The sequence below is a fragment of the Musca vetustissima genome, unplaced genomic scaffold (assembly GCF_032173495.1).
Source record: "Musca vetustissima isolate MV318-11 ecotype Yass unplaced genomic scaffold, APGP_CSIRO_Mvet_v1 utg28242, whole genome shotgun sequence".
Lineage (NCBI taxonomy): Eukaryota > Metazoa > Arthropoda > Insecta > Diptera > Muscidae > Musca > Musca vetustissima.
The window spans coordinates 87,036-104,243 of NW_026875453.1; the positions used below are offsets into that span (position 1 = coordinate 87,036).

General features: G+C 35.1%; 1 protein-coding gene across 1 annotated transcript; it reads right to left on the reverse strand.

Annotated features, from left to right (window-relative positions):
* Nucleotides 1-12,391: 12,391 nt before the first annotated feature.
* Nucleotides 12,392-16,544, reverse strand: LOC133337950 (transcription factor grauzone-like). The gene is made up of 3 exons (XM_061546150.1): nt 16,401-16,544; nt 13,727-13,861; nt 12,392-13,672 (listed from the first exon to the last, which is right to left on the reverse strand). Exons 1-3 carry the CDS (start codon nt 16,542-16,544, stop codon nt 12,392-12,394), a joined length of 1,560 nt encoding a protein of 519 aa, XP_061402134.1.
* Nucleotides 16,545-17,208: the final 664 nt, after the last annotated feature.

The window sequence follows — 17,208 nt, forward strand, 5'->3', positions numbered from 1 at the left end:
TATATTTATACCCTTCACCACACTGTGGTACAGGGTATTATGTCTTTGTGCATATGTTTGTAACAGGCAAAAATAATCGAGATAGACCCATGGTTCCTTTTGAGAATATGCATAGAATCACTTTCTGAGTCGATTTACGCATGTCCGTCTGTCCGTCCGTCCGTCCGTCCGTCTGTCCATGTTAAATTGTAAACAAAGTACAGGTCGCATTTATGATCCGAATTGGATGAAATTTGGCATAGGTCACTTATTTGGCCCAAGGACGAACCCTATTGAAATTGGGAAAAATCGGTTCAGATTTAGATATAGCTCCCATATATATATTTAACCGATTTAATGTAAACAGTCCCTATATAACTTTCGATTTGCACGAAATTTAGTACAGCCTAATCATTTAGGTCTAGAATGATGTCTGCCAAGTTTCGTGAAAATCGGTCCAGATTTAGATATAGCTCCCATATATAGTTTCGTCCGATTTCATGTAAATGGTGCCCCAAAGTCCCTATATATCTTTTGATTTGCACGAAATTTGGCATAACGTACTGAATTAAGCCTAGAGTGATGTCTGCAAAGTTTCGTGAAAATCGGTCCAGATTTAGATATAGCTCCCATATATAGTTTCGTCCGATTTCATGTAAATGGTGCCCCAAAGTCTCTATATATCTTTCGATTTGCACGAAATTTGGCATAACGTACTGAATTGAGTCTAGAATGGTGTCTGCCCAGTTTCAAGAAAATCGGTCCAGATTTAGATATAGCTCCCATATATAGTTTCGTCCGATTTCATGTAAATGGTGCCCCAAAGTCCCTATATATCCTTCGATTTGCACGAAATTTGGCATAACGTACTTAATTGGGCCTAGAATGATGTCTGCCAAGTTTCATGAAAATCGGTCCCGATTTAGATATAGCTCACATATATAGTTTCGTCCGATTTAATGTAAATGGGGCCCCAAAGTCCCTATATATCTTTCGATTAGCACGAAATTTGGTACAGCCTAATCATTTAGGTCTAGAATGATGTCTGCCAAGCTCCGTGAAAATCGGTCAAGATTTAGATATAGCTACCATATATAGTTTCGTCCGATTTCATGAAAATTGTGACCAAAATCCATATATATCTTTCGATTTGCACGAAATTTGGCATAACGTACTGAATTGAGCCTAGAGTTATGTCTGCCAAGTTTCGAGAACATCGGTCCAGATTTAGATATAGCTCCCATATATAGTTTCGTCCGATTTCATGTAAATTGTGCACCAACATCCATATATATCTTTCGATTTGCCCGAAATTTTGCACAACGTACTGAATTGAGCCTAGAGTGATGTCTGCCAAGTTTCGATAAAATCGGTCCATATTTCTATATAGCTCCCACATATAGTTTCGTCCGATTTCATGTAAATGGTTCACCAAAGTCGCTATATATCTTTCGATTTGCACGAAATTTGGCATAACGTACTGAATTCAGCCTAGAGTGATGTCTGCCTTGTTTCGTGAAAATCGGTCCAGATTTAGATATAGCTCCATTTTATTATAGATTGATTTTATGTAATTGACGCACCAAGGAACCAATAGGAACAAAACGTTCTAAAGTTAGTATAACCTAACCTGTGACAAGTTTGTTTGAAATCGCTTAATATGTGGATATAGCTTACATATATTTTTTCGCCCGATATCAAGCAAATTGGGCATCATACTCCTCATGTTAGTCAGATTGACATCAAATTTTGCACAACGTACAAAATTGAGCATAGAATTACGTAGTTGCGTTTTCTAGAAGTACAGACATAGTCAACCGGATGACCTATTTATATTTGTTTGAAGTCGATTTACACACTTTATGGACAAATCTAGGTAGATTCACATTTAGATAAATATCACATATTTTATTTCATCCAATTTCATGTTAATAGTCCTGTTTAATGTACCCATAGTGGTGAAGGGTATCCTAGAGTCGGCCCCGTCCGACTTTACTACTTTCCTTACTGGTTTTGCATTCATTGCTACCCAGGATTGCAATAAATTGAAATTTATCACAACCAATCCACAACCCACCTTTTAACTTACTGGTCCCCATTTGCCGCACATACTGATCCACATTACCCGCCAAGTTGATTTTATTCGCAGTCTTGAGCTCTTTTTTTAATATAATGCAATAAGAATTTTATAGTCAAATATATATGTTTGACCTGGAATATATTTAGACGACAAATCTACTATGTCGTGAAAATAATTTGTCTTTAGTTTTTACCTTTGATACGCCATCAATATTAAAAAAAGAAAATGGTGATCCATATTACCCGAAGTTACACTATTTATGCCCAAAAGTGCACATATAAAATTTACGGCATGGTCGGATTTTAGGCTTTTTGGTTTCCGGTAAATCGATTTTTTTCATTGTAGGTATATTTTTTAGGTTTGTTGACCATAGGTTCGATGCTGACGACACACAATGTCACGACCGCAGCCAAAAATGGCTAAAACCAACTTCCTCGGAGGACAAATTTATTGATGAGAATTGATAGGAAACACTCCAAGTAGAACTAATATGAAATTTGGTATTGATATGTCAATTAGTTTTGTCTATACAATGGTTCAAATCTGATAATTGTTGGCAAACTATTTTTTCACATTTTTTTTTTTTTTTTCGAAAAATGAGTACATTTTTCTGATGCTAAAACCTTTGAATATTTAAACTAACGGTTATCATAAAAGTGTTTATTTTAATAGCTTGGGATGTTAAAAAACTACGATTCACTGTTGTTTTTATATAATCAGAAACGATATGGTGTTTACAGCTATTCACACCTGTAGTACTTATAGTTCATATAATTTATAAAGCAAATTTTTGAATTAGTGGTGTAAAACATAAAAGATAAAAAAGGTTTGGTCCTAATTCTTTTTTATTTGAGTTGTGAAAATGATGTTCTTCAACGTGTAAAAAAATTAGCTGTGGAGACTTGCGGACCTAAAAGTTATTTACGTTTTTAAGTGACCACCTTATTAAAAAAGTATGACATATTCAAGAAATAGTTATAGTTAGGGATCGAATATGTTATGCATACCATTAAAGAAATTATTGAGGACCGAATGGAAAGAAGAAGGGCTGATTCAGAATATAGTAATCACACATTTTTACATAAAATTAGCATTTATTTGGAAAATATGTTATCTGAAGCAGAGATATAGTAGAATTAGTATTAAAATATTGCCTTTACGTGGTTGCCTTTGAATTAGATTTGGTCAGCTAGATCATACTTATTTAATGCTTTGTTTAGTCCTTCATTAGGAAAATTTTAATCTAAATTTAGGCAACGTACTTGTATTACCTTTATGGAAAGTTCATACAGAAACATTTTCGTTCGTGGCATTGGAGATGTATAGTACAGAACATTACCTTCGGACAAGATGCTATCAAGTCATGTCATAAAATAATTAGCAGCAACCCGAATATTTGGAAGAGCCGAGTCGAATATGGATTTTATTACGTATTTTATATAACAATCCATCCCTGTTGTATCCTTGAACAGCCATATATAAAGACCCGAAATTATAACATGGATGATACGATATCGTACATTTAGGAAGACAATATTTAATTTTTTCCTGATATATGTTCTGAAAATCTGATGAATGATAAATCAATAATGTATGTAGTATAAGTGTTTCATATTCATTTCTCTGCACATCAACCATTTAATCCATCCCTTGAGAAACCAAGCAGGCATCGAACCGTAAAAAACGACTTCAATGCTCACTTGGAAATAAAATCTCAATGTATAATCATTTGTATTACCTGCAGAAAATAAACACAAACGTTCACTTCACATAACTATTCCCAAACAAAACGAGCATGATCTCCCCTCTATACTGTTATTTTAGAACAGGCATGCTCAGCCATACACGGTACCGTAACTGGCCGTCGATGGTTAAACACGCATTCTCTTTTTTCTCTTTTCGTCAGTCGTTTTAAATGATAAATTCCCAGTTACGCTCACCCACACTTATTCTCAATTTTGTTATGCCCACCACTGTTTTAGAACTGATCCGAACAGCAAAGATCACGAATTGTGTGCACGACCACATCTCAAACTGTGCACCAGTACATGAGGAGAGAGTTTCACATTGTGAAGATAACGTAATATGGAGCTGCACAGTCATTTTGCGCTCTTTTACACTGTTCGTCATGAGAGTTTTTTCTCTCTCGTTGGTAAATTTAGAGTAATTAGAGTTGCGCTATTTTTAATTTTGTAACAAGCGTACTTTTTGTTCATAAAAGGTACGAATTTACATAAACGTACCAAAACAAAAACTAGATTTTTTTTTTATTATTCGTGAATACATTTACATTTGGGTAACAATTATATGAGGGCTATACCTAATTAATGACCGCCATTTGTCAACTTCGAACCCAATATGTTTGTTTTGTGTCTCAATTCGTTCCTTCAGGAGGTGTAATTATATGGGTGTATGTCTAAATGCTGGCGAAAATTGAGGGTGTCTTATATGGGGGTTATCCGAAAAAATTGGCCTATATTTATAATTTTTAGTACAGAAATTTGGTCCCAATAAGAATCCATTGTACCAAATTTCATTGAATTCGGTTTAAAAAGGCTCTTAGACCTCCCAAAATACAGTAAATTTGGGGGATGCCGTTATATGGAAGCTACCAGATAAAGTGGACCATTATTTATAATTTGTAGTAGGAAAAAAAAGACAACCCTATGCAAAATTTCAGCAACATATCTCAATTCCTTCAGAAGCGTGATTACAACAGATGGACGGACGGACATGGCTAGATCGTGTTAGAATTCTACCCTGATTAAGAATATATACTTTATAGGGTCGGAAATGAATATTTCGATGAGTTACAAACGGAATGACAAAATACCCTCGATGCTATGGTGGAGGGTATAAAAAGAATAAAAAAAATTGTGCAAATGAACTGAATAAAGAAAACCATAGAAATCAAAATTGGGAAATTATTGATTCTTAAAATAATTTAAATAAAACGGTATACACTACTTTTGCAGCGGAGTAGATATAGCTTATTTTCTACATTCCCATATTATTCGTCCGATTTCATGAAATTGTGCACTACACCGAACATCTGTTCGATTCACAGGACATCTTAGACTAATTTTACAGGAGAAGCAAAAAACGTTATAAAATCTACAAAAATGTAGCATGTGTAACGTGACCGCTACATTTCACACCACCTTATTTTATACACCTCGTAATATAATAATAGGATACCTACATTTAAGCAACTTACTTTGCAACCATAATAACTAGATAATACACTTCAATTAACAGTCATGAAACTATTGTCGAGATATAGGAAAGTAATTCTCATTCACTTTGTGTTGTACTGATAAGTGTTCCAGTTTTCATCGACAGAAACGATCGAAAGCGACTTGTGGCAGTGTCGGCAGTCGAAGTACCTTGTACCGAACATAGCCGAAGCCTTCGACGGTACAGTACCTTGTACCGAACATAGCCGAAGCCTTCGACCTGCGATTCGTTTGCTTCCGTGATTGGTTCGCTTCCTGCGATTCGTTCGCTTCCACGATTCGTTCGCTTTCTGCGATCCGTTCGCTTCTATATAACTCTTCTCGTTTCAGAAGGAGTTTGAACGAAGGGCCCCACTGACTACATCAACCCGAGCCGACTACTTCAAACCGAGCCGACTACTTCAAACCGAGCCAACTTCTTCAAACCGAGCCGACTTCTACAACCCGAGCCGATTACTTCAACCCGAGCCGATTACTACAACCCTAGTCGACTACTTAAACCTACATAACCGAAGGCGACTATACAAATACAGCTGAGTGCCACAGTCGGTGCCTACTAGCTATAATTAGAAGCCGATCACAGACACCCCATCAGCCCGACGGAACGACTCCCAACACACCGCAACGACAACCAACGAATCAATAACTCCATCATATTGAAGATCCGGAATGTTACTTTCTATCTAAACACAGAAGTATTACAATAAAGAATTTAACTTTACCATCCGTGTTTTTGACTTAAGGTTTGTGGGTCCTTGAGTTGACCCTGGCTGCGACTGAGTTTACTTCAGCCTTAGACAAAACCAGTCGTTATACATGGCTGGAAATGTTTTCAAAGTTTAACCGCACTATAGAGCCATATTTATTTTTTGAAAAAAAAAATATATATTTTTCTTTTTGGGTTTTAAAGGTTTAATGTCAGTGTCATCAAATCTAGCGTAAAACATGCAGTTCTCACTCATTTGCCTCTGTGTGTGTGACAATGGTTTTTCAGTTGTTTCAATTGAATGTGTGTGTAAGAATAGTGATATTTACTCTCGCGAGAGTGCATGCGTGCGGGGGTTCGCCCGATACTGCTTTAAACCAACGTTCACAACAGGCTCCCACGGTCCCTTTGGTAGAGTACCAATACAATCTGTGTTAGAATCATAGGTGCCCAAAATTAAAATGCGTTAGTATGTGTGAGAGAAAACAGAACAGTACTGATCAAAATTGTGTGTACATTTTTGGGGTCGGAAAAAATTATTGATGGATTTAATTTTTGTTGTTATATAAATTAAAAGCATTATTAAAAATGTTTTTATATGAATTACAAATTGTATATGTCACAAAAATCAAATAATGTTTATAAAGTAGCATATACCGAGATAACAATCATATTATAATATTAAATATTACGATAATTATCAAATATTTAATTCTTTAAAAAACAGCAATTTTTCAGTTGTTTTTAAAATTTTTTAAACATACAAAACGCATTTTAAATAATAAAATAAAAATCCAATATATACTGAAACACTTTATTCCCTAAGTGTGATTTCGTTGAATTTCTAGTTGTGTGGACACGACGTCGTGCGCGCACCCTAGCATGTGTTCATTCGTTGGCTGTCAAACAACGACTGACTGAAAGAGCATAACAATGCGTGTGAGTAGGCAGCTACTTTAAAGCAGAGTTGAACAGAACTAAATTGAGAGTAAGTATGTGAGAGCGTAACTGAGAGATAATCATCAAAAATGACTGACGAAAAGAGACAAAAAGAGAATACGTGTTTAGCAACCACCGCTATCGTACTATTTTGTGCATGTTTTGTATGTTTTAAAACAGTGGTGGGCATAACAAAATTGAGAATAAGTGTGGGTGAGCGTAACTGAGAATTTATCATTTAAAACAGTGTTGGGCAAAATTAAATTGAGAGCAAGTGTGTGCGAGCGTGACTGAGAATTCACCATTAAAAACGACTGACGTAAAGAGAACGAAAGAGAAAATGTGTTTACTAATTGACCCTCAGTTACGGTAGCGTATATGGGTAAGCATGCCTGATTTAAAACGACTGACGAAAAGAGAAAAAAGAGAATGCGTGTTTAACCATCGACGGCCAGTTACGGTACCGTGTATGGCTGAGCATGCCTGTTTTAAAACTTTAAAAACAACAAAACATAACATTATTAAATATTTAATTATTTCAAGAATTAAATATTTGATAATATGACTATTATCTCAGTATATGCTACTTTATAAACTTTATTTGATTTTTGTAACATATACAATTTGTAATTCATATAAAAACATTTTTAATAATGCTTTTAATCTATATAATAACAAAAATTAAATTCATCGATAATTTTTTCCGACCACAAAAATGTACACACAAATTTGTTCAGTACTGTTCTGTAACTTACAGACTGTAAGCATGCCTGCTTTAACATATACGATCTGTACCGAGAGATCGAAAATTACTCTCCCAATACAATTTGCATATGTATTGTTGGCTAACCCTGCTTCAAACCCGTATCGGGTGAACCACCGCACGTGTGCTCTCTCGAGAGTAAATATCACTATTCTCTTACACAAGAGGTGTACAACGAAAAAATGCTCAGAAAACAAACGAGAAACCGGCATATGAAATGACTTACTATAAGAGAACGCAGAGAACAAACTTATTGATACATATAAATAAGGGCACCAGTTCCCATTCTTGCCCATTGTTATACATTTATCAGGATCGGAGTTGAGAGTTTCTCTCTCTCTCAGTTTTAAATTGTGAATTGAGTTGGAAAACATTACCACAGGTAGGAACAAAAAAGTACGAAAAGGTACTTTTTTCGTCACATTATGACTTCATATTCGCAGTTTCAAATAAATTTATTTTTAACAGGTAAACTAATCACTATGGTACAGTTTTTATATTCTTGAAAACAATTGTTGAGTTTACTGCAGGTAATTCACCTTTTCACATCAGCGAACGTTTTTAGGGGTTTCCAATTTAATATCATAAAACAATAAGTACTTCTCTAGAATTATCGGTTAATATATACCCGTTGTAATTATTTACATACAAATGTACAAAAACGACTTTTTTGTTTTTAGTACAACATGCAGGTAAATTCGTACCCTTTTGTGAACAAAAAGTACGCTTGTTACAAAATTAAAAATAGCACAACACTAATAACTCTCAATTTACCATGAGAGAGAAACTCTCAACACCGATCCTGATAAATGTGAAACCACGCTTAATCACATTCAACTGAAAAACCATTGACACATACAGAAACAAAAGCGTGAGAACTGCATTTTTTACGCTCTGCCCGAACCTGCTTTAAACAGTGGTGGGCCTAACAAAATTGAGAGTAAATGTGTGTGAGCGTAACAGAGAATTCTTCATTAAAAACCACTGACGAAAAGAGAACCAGTAAGGAAAGTAGTAAAGACGGACGGTGCCGACTATATGAAACCCTTCACCACTATTGGCATATTAAACAGGACTATTAACATGAAATTGGATGAAATAAAATATGTGATATTTATCTAAATGTGAATCGACTTAGATCAATCGACTTCAAACAAATATAAATAGGTCATCCGTTGGGCTATGTATGTAATTCTAGAAAACCCAACTACGTAACTCTATGCTCAATTTTGTACGTTGTGTAAAATTTGATGTCAACTTGACTAACATAAAGAGTTTGATGTCTAATTTATTTAAAATCGGACAAAAATATATATGGAAGTTATATCCAAATATGAACCGATTTCAACGAAACTTGTCACAGGTTAGGTTATATTAATTTCAGTACGTTTTGTTCCTATCAGCCATATATTGGATCCTTGGTGCGTCAATTACTTAAAAACAATATATAATATAAGAGAGCTATATCTAAACCTGGACCGTTTTTCTCGGAACTTGGCAGACATCATTCTAGGCTCAATTCAGAACGATGTACCAAATCGTGCAAATCAACAGATATATGGGTCTTTAGTGCACCATTTACCTTAAATCGGACGAAAATATGTATGGGAGCTATATCTAAATCTGGACCGATTTTCTAGAAAAATGGCAGACATCACTCTAGGCTCAATTCAGTACGTTATGCCAAATTTCGTGCAAATCGAAAGATATTTAAGAACTTTGGTGCACCATTTACCTTAAATCGGACGAAAATATATGTGGGAGCTATATCTAAATCTGAGCCGATTTTTCCCAATTTCAATAGGGTTCGTCCTTGTGCCAAATCTCTGTCCAAATCGGATCATAAATATGACCTGTATTTTGTTAACAAAAATACATGGACAGACGGACAGACCGACGAACATGCGTAAATCGACTTAGAAAGTGATTCTATGCATATTCTCAAAAGGAACCGTGGGTCTATCTCGATTCCCTTTGCCTGTTACAAACATATGCACAAAGACATAATACGCTGTACCACAGTGTGGAGAAGGATGTAAAAACGAGAATGCTTGTTTGACCATGCTTGTTTTGCGTACAGCAGTGTTACCGTTGAGAATTAAAAAAAAAAGTTGCACAAAAAGTCGTTTCCTTCAAAAAAAAGTCGCACAGAAAATAAAACTGTTCCCAGAATATGTCAGATACCGTACCTTCTGTGAACAAAAAGTACGATTGTTACAAAATTAAAAACAGCGAAACTCTAATTACTCTTAATTTACCAATGAGAAAGAGAAAAACTCTCAACACCAATCCCAATCACCAACAGTGTAAAACCCCTCTAATCCACGTGCACACCAGCGTTGATGCGTTCTATTAACATTTTTTGATGTTAAAACAGAAATAACACTTAATGAAAAATTTTCCACAAGGTTTTTAATGAATTTAATTTTTGAACTTCCTGGGATGTTATTTATGCTTTGAAAATATTAAATTAATTAAATTCCGCAGAATAATTCTTGTTTTTATTTTCCCTTAAACATTTTTAAGAGAAATTTTGCCCACCATTGCTCTAATTGTTTCATACGCATTTCTCTGCACATCAACCATTTAATGCATCCCATGTGAAACCAAGTAAGCATCGAACCGTAAAAAACCACAACGACTTCAATACTTATTTGAAGATAAAAACTCAATGTATAATAATTTGTCTTACCTGCAGAAAATAAACACACACGTTCACTTCACTTAACTCTTCACAAACAAAACGAACAAGATCTCCCCTCTTGTGCTGTTAGTTTTCAACTGATCAGAACAGCAAAGATCAAGAATTGTGTGCATGCCCACATCACATGTGCAGCAATGCATGAAGGAGACGTAGTGCAGAGTTGAAGAGAACTAAATAGAGAGTAAGTATGTGAGAGCATAACTGAGAGACAATCATAAAAAAACGCTGGTGTGCATGTTGCCAATGGTAGGCAGAATTTCTCTTAATTTTTTTAAGGGAAAATAAAAAAAAATTGTTCTGCGGAATTTAATAATTTAATATTTTTGCATAATAATTTAATGTATTTTTTTAAACATAAATAATATCACAGGAAGGATAAAAAATACATTAGAAAAATTGCGGAACAATTTTTATTTATCTTACTTTTGTTTAAACATACAAAAATGTTAAGAGAATGAATCAACGCTGGTGTGCAAGGCTGCCCAACTTAATTTTAGTTCTGTTCGACTCTGAATTAGTATAACTCAATGGTAAACGATGTTGGGCAGCCATGCACACCTGCGTTGCTGCGTGCTCTTTAAATTTTTTATTGTTAAAACCATTGATGGTGGGCAAAATTTCTCTTCAAAAGTGTTTAATGGAAAATAAAAACAAGAATTATTCTGGAGAATTTGTTCAATTTAAAATATTTTAAAACATTAATAATATCCAAGGAAGTTCAAAAAATAAATTTACTATAAAAAAATTGCGGAAAATTTTTCATTAAGGGTTATTTTTGTGTTAACATCAAACCAGTAAGGGAAGGAGTAAAGTCGGACGGGGCCGACACAGGCAAATGGAATGTGTGACTAGATCAAAATTTGGCATATTGAAAAATATCCATCAAACCCATATTATGTTCGATGGGGAAAATCGGTCCACTTCTTCTAGTATCTCCCCCACAAAGGGTCCAAATTTTGAAAACTTCTAAATCACATATTGGGTGAACGGAATATCCAATTTCATAAAAACTTTGCACTTGGTAATATATTTACCTTTCATAAATCAAGCTTGGAAGATTAGATTAGACGTTCTATGATAACCTGAAAACTCGAATCAGTACGATAATTAGGTTGAAAAACGAAAAGCTTAAAAATACCGAATATTGGGTAGTGTCATTATATGAGGGCTATACCAAAATGTGGACCGATATATCATATTATACCATTTTCAACAGTAATCTCCTATATTTCGAGGATCGAGAATATCCACTTTTTAACCGACTTGGATCAGGTGCAGTCCCCATAAAATGGTCCAGACTAAAACTGGTCCTATACGTATATTTCAGTACGACAGAACGTTTCCAATGTTTCTACAACCATACAAAGGTAATGCGTAAATTTCGGTATGTTTTATGCCTTGCCCAAATGGCTTTCCTTAGGTTTTGTACTTTGGTGTTTTATTTCATCCAGGCAACAATGAACCATGTCATAGCCAATCATTATAAATGAGACGACTTATCATTAACTACAGTCGAAATCTTTCATAACGACATCGATTTTAACGTCATATCGGTAATAACGACGTCCTTCGAAAGTTCTGCTCTTTATTTGGTATCGATTATATCGCTTCTACCGACTAATTTCGACGACCCCTTGACCTCGTTATAAACGATTTGGATACAATGTCCACTTCATGGTATATGGTATACTAAATTCGGCCCGACCGAACTTAACACCGTTTTTACTTGTAGTTAGCAATGTCGTAGTTTCTACTAGTCAAAGACTAAGAACTTCAACAATTCTAGTTACCGAAATACCGGGTAATTTAAGGAAAAACCTGTACCACAACAAAAAATTATAAGTCATTTTGTATACTAAAGTTTTGAACTTTATTGTTATAAACTAAAATATACACATATGTATGTTTGTATATTACTACTTTACATCTCACTTTTCTAAGCCCCTCTTAGAGTTCTACAAAATACTGTCATAACCTACTTAAATTATTGATTTTCAGTTGTGGTGTTATTGATACGTCTTTTCTTCTTTCTCAGGGCAAATTCTGCAGGATGTGTTCTTCTTAGGTGGTGATACAATCCCGTACGATAATTAAAGGTTTTGGGACAATGTGGACACGTTTGAATAATATCAGAGCTTTGGGGCCTGCAGCTCAAATGATAGATGTATAAATGCTTATTTAAACCCCGCTCCTTTTTAAATGATTTATTACAAAACTGGCAGTGATGTAATTTCTTGTCATTCGAATGAATTTTGCAGTGTTGCAGCATAGTTGCTGCATCGCCACAACATAATCCACATATGGAACATTTGAAGCCGTTGCCACCATCGTCTTTGGAAATTTTGGCCTCTGGATGTGAGTGATTAGTGTGAGTCATCCAAGTAAATCGGGCTGTAAAACATTTGCCGCACACCTGACACTTGAACGCCTTTGGGTTCATGTGAATAATGGCATGTTCTTCGACTCTGTACCGATATTTCAGTTTACGTCCACAGCACATAATAAAGAATTCGTTATTGGGATGGTCGTCGCAATAGTGAGATTTGAGCAAAGTGAATGTGGCAAACGATTTGGGGCAGTATTCACACTGCAGAACAGGTTTCCATTTAGCAATGATCTCGTCAATTCCCTTCTGCGATTTTCGATCCTTTCTACTAGTTGGAATTTGTAGTTCGTTGACGGAGTCGGCCGAATCTTGTGTATCTCGTATTTCAAGTAAATCGTCATCGTCGGAACTGTGCGAATTTTCCGTTTCATCAATTAGTTCATTAGCAATAAAAATGTCACCATCCTGATCGGAATATTGATCATCGATATGCATGGCATTCTCAATTTTAAAGGGCATGGTTTCATTACTTGTCGACGGTACATTGGCGTTAGATGGCGGCGCTGCTGTGTTTGGATTTAAATTGGCTGGAAATACGATAGCATGATCTGTAACTATCAATTGTCCAGTGTTGTCAGCTTCCCCAGTCTGGCGATTCTGATTGCTATCAATGTCTGGTATTACAATTGTGCCAGGCTCATCTTTGATTTTTTCCAACTCCTCATTTGCTGCTATCTCTATTTCATCACGATTCTCACAGGATGTAGATGTAAACTGCAATTGGGCACAGCCAGCCACAACACTTTCTGTCGCAGTATGCAGATTGGCATGTAGAAGCAGTACAGTTTGTTGGAAATTATTAAAACCGGAAATGTGATGCCAACATTGCATACATAAAACGACAATTCGATGGGTCATTTCCTTATCAACTTCGAGGAACTAAGAAGAAAATAGGTGAGCAAAACTACATTGGGTATTTTTGGGTCATATTACCATTGGATGGAAAAACTTCACGGTTATGGTGTATATTTCATTTGTTTTACCCGTAGCATCGCATAATCGTATGCAGTCGCTGCACGATGTACGGCACAAACGGCATACATTTGTACCAGCCATTATATAAGCTATCTGAAAAGTGAAAAATTAGTTGTAGAAAAAACAAAAAAAAAATCTCCTAACAGAAAATGTAAATATTTCTTTTTGTATCGGAGTATATCCCATATAACGGAACCCCTATTATACGGTATTTTAGGGATTTTTTGTGCAATATTATCAATAGAATTGGTTTTCATTAGCTGTGGATTATTCATACGAAAAATCATACCAAATAATAGTGGCGATCCATTTTCGGCATTTAAAAGGAAGGATGATACATATTTTTACAGATACTCTCTCTCTATCATAATGTGGAGTGTATATTAAATTTGTCATTCCGTCATACCCATAAAGTATATATATTGTTGATCAGAGTAAAATTCTATGTCGATTTATACTTGTCCGTCCGAAATTTTACACAGACATTGCTGGTACTCCTAGGATGTTTGGTATTGCAAATGGCATACATATATCGATCCACGTTTTGGTGTAGCCCCAATATAACGGTGCCCCACAATACTCGGTATTTTGGACACGTTTTTCGACAGAATTGGTTGGAATTAAGTATTTTGGGTTCTCATTGTGCAGCACATGACCGTACCAAAAATTATTGATATCGACCACCCAATATGCAATATGTTGCTGATTTTGGACTCGTTTCATGTGATCATGTTTTTCTCACGCCTTTTTCGGTATATTCTTGTATTAGAATGTCCATATTTCCCCATAGAATAGATGATATTTATCTCCGTACCATATATGAGTAATTACTCTTTTTTTAATTACTCAGTCACATACTACTTACAAATATTTTTGATTCATTCTCTAGTCTAAATTCGTTCTTTACAAATTTTTATAACCTGTGGTACAGGGTATTATGTCTTTGTGCATATGTTTGTAACAGGCAAAAAGAATCGAGAAAGACCCGTGGTTTCTATTGAGAATTTGCATAGAATCACTTTCTGAGTCGATTTACGCATGCCCGTGTGTCCGTCCGACCATGAATGTATTTTTGTTACAAAGTACAGGTAGCATTTATGATCCGATTTGGATGAAATTTAGCTCAGTTCACTTATTTCGCCCAAGGACGAACCGTATTGAAACTGGAGAAAATCGGTTCAGATTTAGATATAGCTCCCATATATACATAGTTTCGTCCGATTTTATATTAATGATGCACCAAACTCCCAATATTTGTCCGATTGGGACAAGATTTTGCACAGCGCACTGAATCAGGTCCATGCTTATGTGTGGGAAGTTCTGTTGGAATCGGTTCAGATTTGGATATAGCTCCCATATATAGTCGTCCGATTTTATGTGATTGATGCAACAAACTCCCAATATTTGTCCGATTGGCACAAAATTTTGCACATTGTTCTGAATTAGGTCCAGACTGATGTTTTGTTAAAATCGGTTCAGATTTAGATATAGCTCCCATATATAGTTTCGTCCGATTTTTTGGTGAATGATACACCAAACTCCCAATATTTGTCCGAATGGGAGAAATTTTGCACAGAGTACTGATTCAGGTCCAGACTGATGTGTGCGAAGTTCGTTAAAATTAGTTCAGATTTAGATATAGCTACCATATACAGTTTTGTCCGATTTTATGTGAATGATGCACCAAACTCCCAATGTTTGTCCGATTGCCAGAAAATTATGCACAGAGTACTGAATTAGGTGCAGACTGATGTCTGCGAAGTTTTTTTAATTGTTTCAGATTTAGATATAGATCCTTTATATAGTTTCATCCGATTTTTTGTGAATTTTACACCAAACTCCCAATATTTGTCTGATTGAGTAAAATTTTGCATAGCGAATACTTTTGCGAAAAAATGATATATTTGATATATTTCTTATATATATTTTCGTTCGATTTTATGTAAATGGTGGTTGCACAAAATTTCACAGAGGGTATTAAATTGAATATAGTGATTACAAAAAACAAATGATGTATGCAACGGTTACTAATTTAGGTCCATGTGTTTATATATAGTTTCCAAACATAATTTTACTCGATTTCATACATATGGTACATCAAAGATTCCAAGTCTGTCCGTTTGACATGCAATTTTTCAGTGATTTCAGAATGGTATGTGTATGGGTTTTTCAATTGGTTCAAATATTTATCTAGATAGCACATTTAATTTCGCCTGAGTCCATCTCAATGTCCTCTAATGATTCTATGACCGCTCTACATGCAGGATATTGTAGATATTAACTTGTCTTGCATGTACCCAAAGTGGTGAAGGGTATTATATATCCTTACTGGTTTTATTTTAAAATGAGCTGCGCTCAAACGAATTTGATGGCAAAATGTGCCTTATTTTCAGTTATTTCAAAAAGTGTATGAAAAGTGTTTTTGGTTTGTATTTGATATTCAATACCTAAATTGAATTCACTATTTTGTTTAAAAATATATATAATACTGTATTTCCATAATAAAATCATAAAAACATCATATGCGCTCAAACGAATGTCTACCGCTGTATGACGTCTTCAAAGGCTTCATTTCAATTAGCGCTATGTGTTAGACATGCCAGGCAAAACATGTCTCACATCGGCTAATTACATAGTCGGCTTCATTGTAGATTTCCTCCAATGCAAAATCATACATTTTGCAGTTCTTGGCAAAGATCGGAAAACAGAAGCCCAGATAATCCCGCTTGACGTCACCTACTTCTTTTAAAATGGTTTCACACATTAGAGTAATCATTTTACTCTAATGTGTGAGTTCCGAATTTATTTTTTCATCATTTATCTCTGATTATATATATATACCCATTTCGTTACATATGTGGATATGACGTTTAACTCTTGGGCGTCTCGAATCGCCTGTTCTTCATCTTTCTCTCCTTCTCATAGTCTTTTTTCCAAAGATTCAATGGAAAAATCTAATTCTATCCCCATCATGTGGAACAGAAAATTAGTCTTTTTTTTATCAGACCTTGTCTAAATTATTATTCTTTACAATACTGTTCATTCAGCTCCTTCTTATATATAACATAGCCGGTCTCGCCCAACTTTGTCACGTTTTCAACTGACGTTAATTCGAAAATCGTACAATAAAATAAATTCACTTCGTTTATAAACAATTTGGTACGAAAATTGCGTAGCTTGTTGGCAACACTGATCGTTTCATTCCACTATTCTCTCAAAACGCTCTTTGTCAAAGTACTCCATTTTATTGTTATGGTTGTGTTTTCACATAAAATGAACGCCACTAACTACTTAAACAATCGAAGTTTTTTGTTTTCGAACGTAAGCATTTATCTGAAAATCAAACACTTTGTGCTTTTTCGCATTACGTAAAATAATGAGAGCAAACCAGTAGTTTGAAACAAATCTGCATGTACAATGAGCATTTAGTACAAACGCAT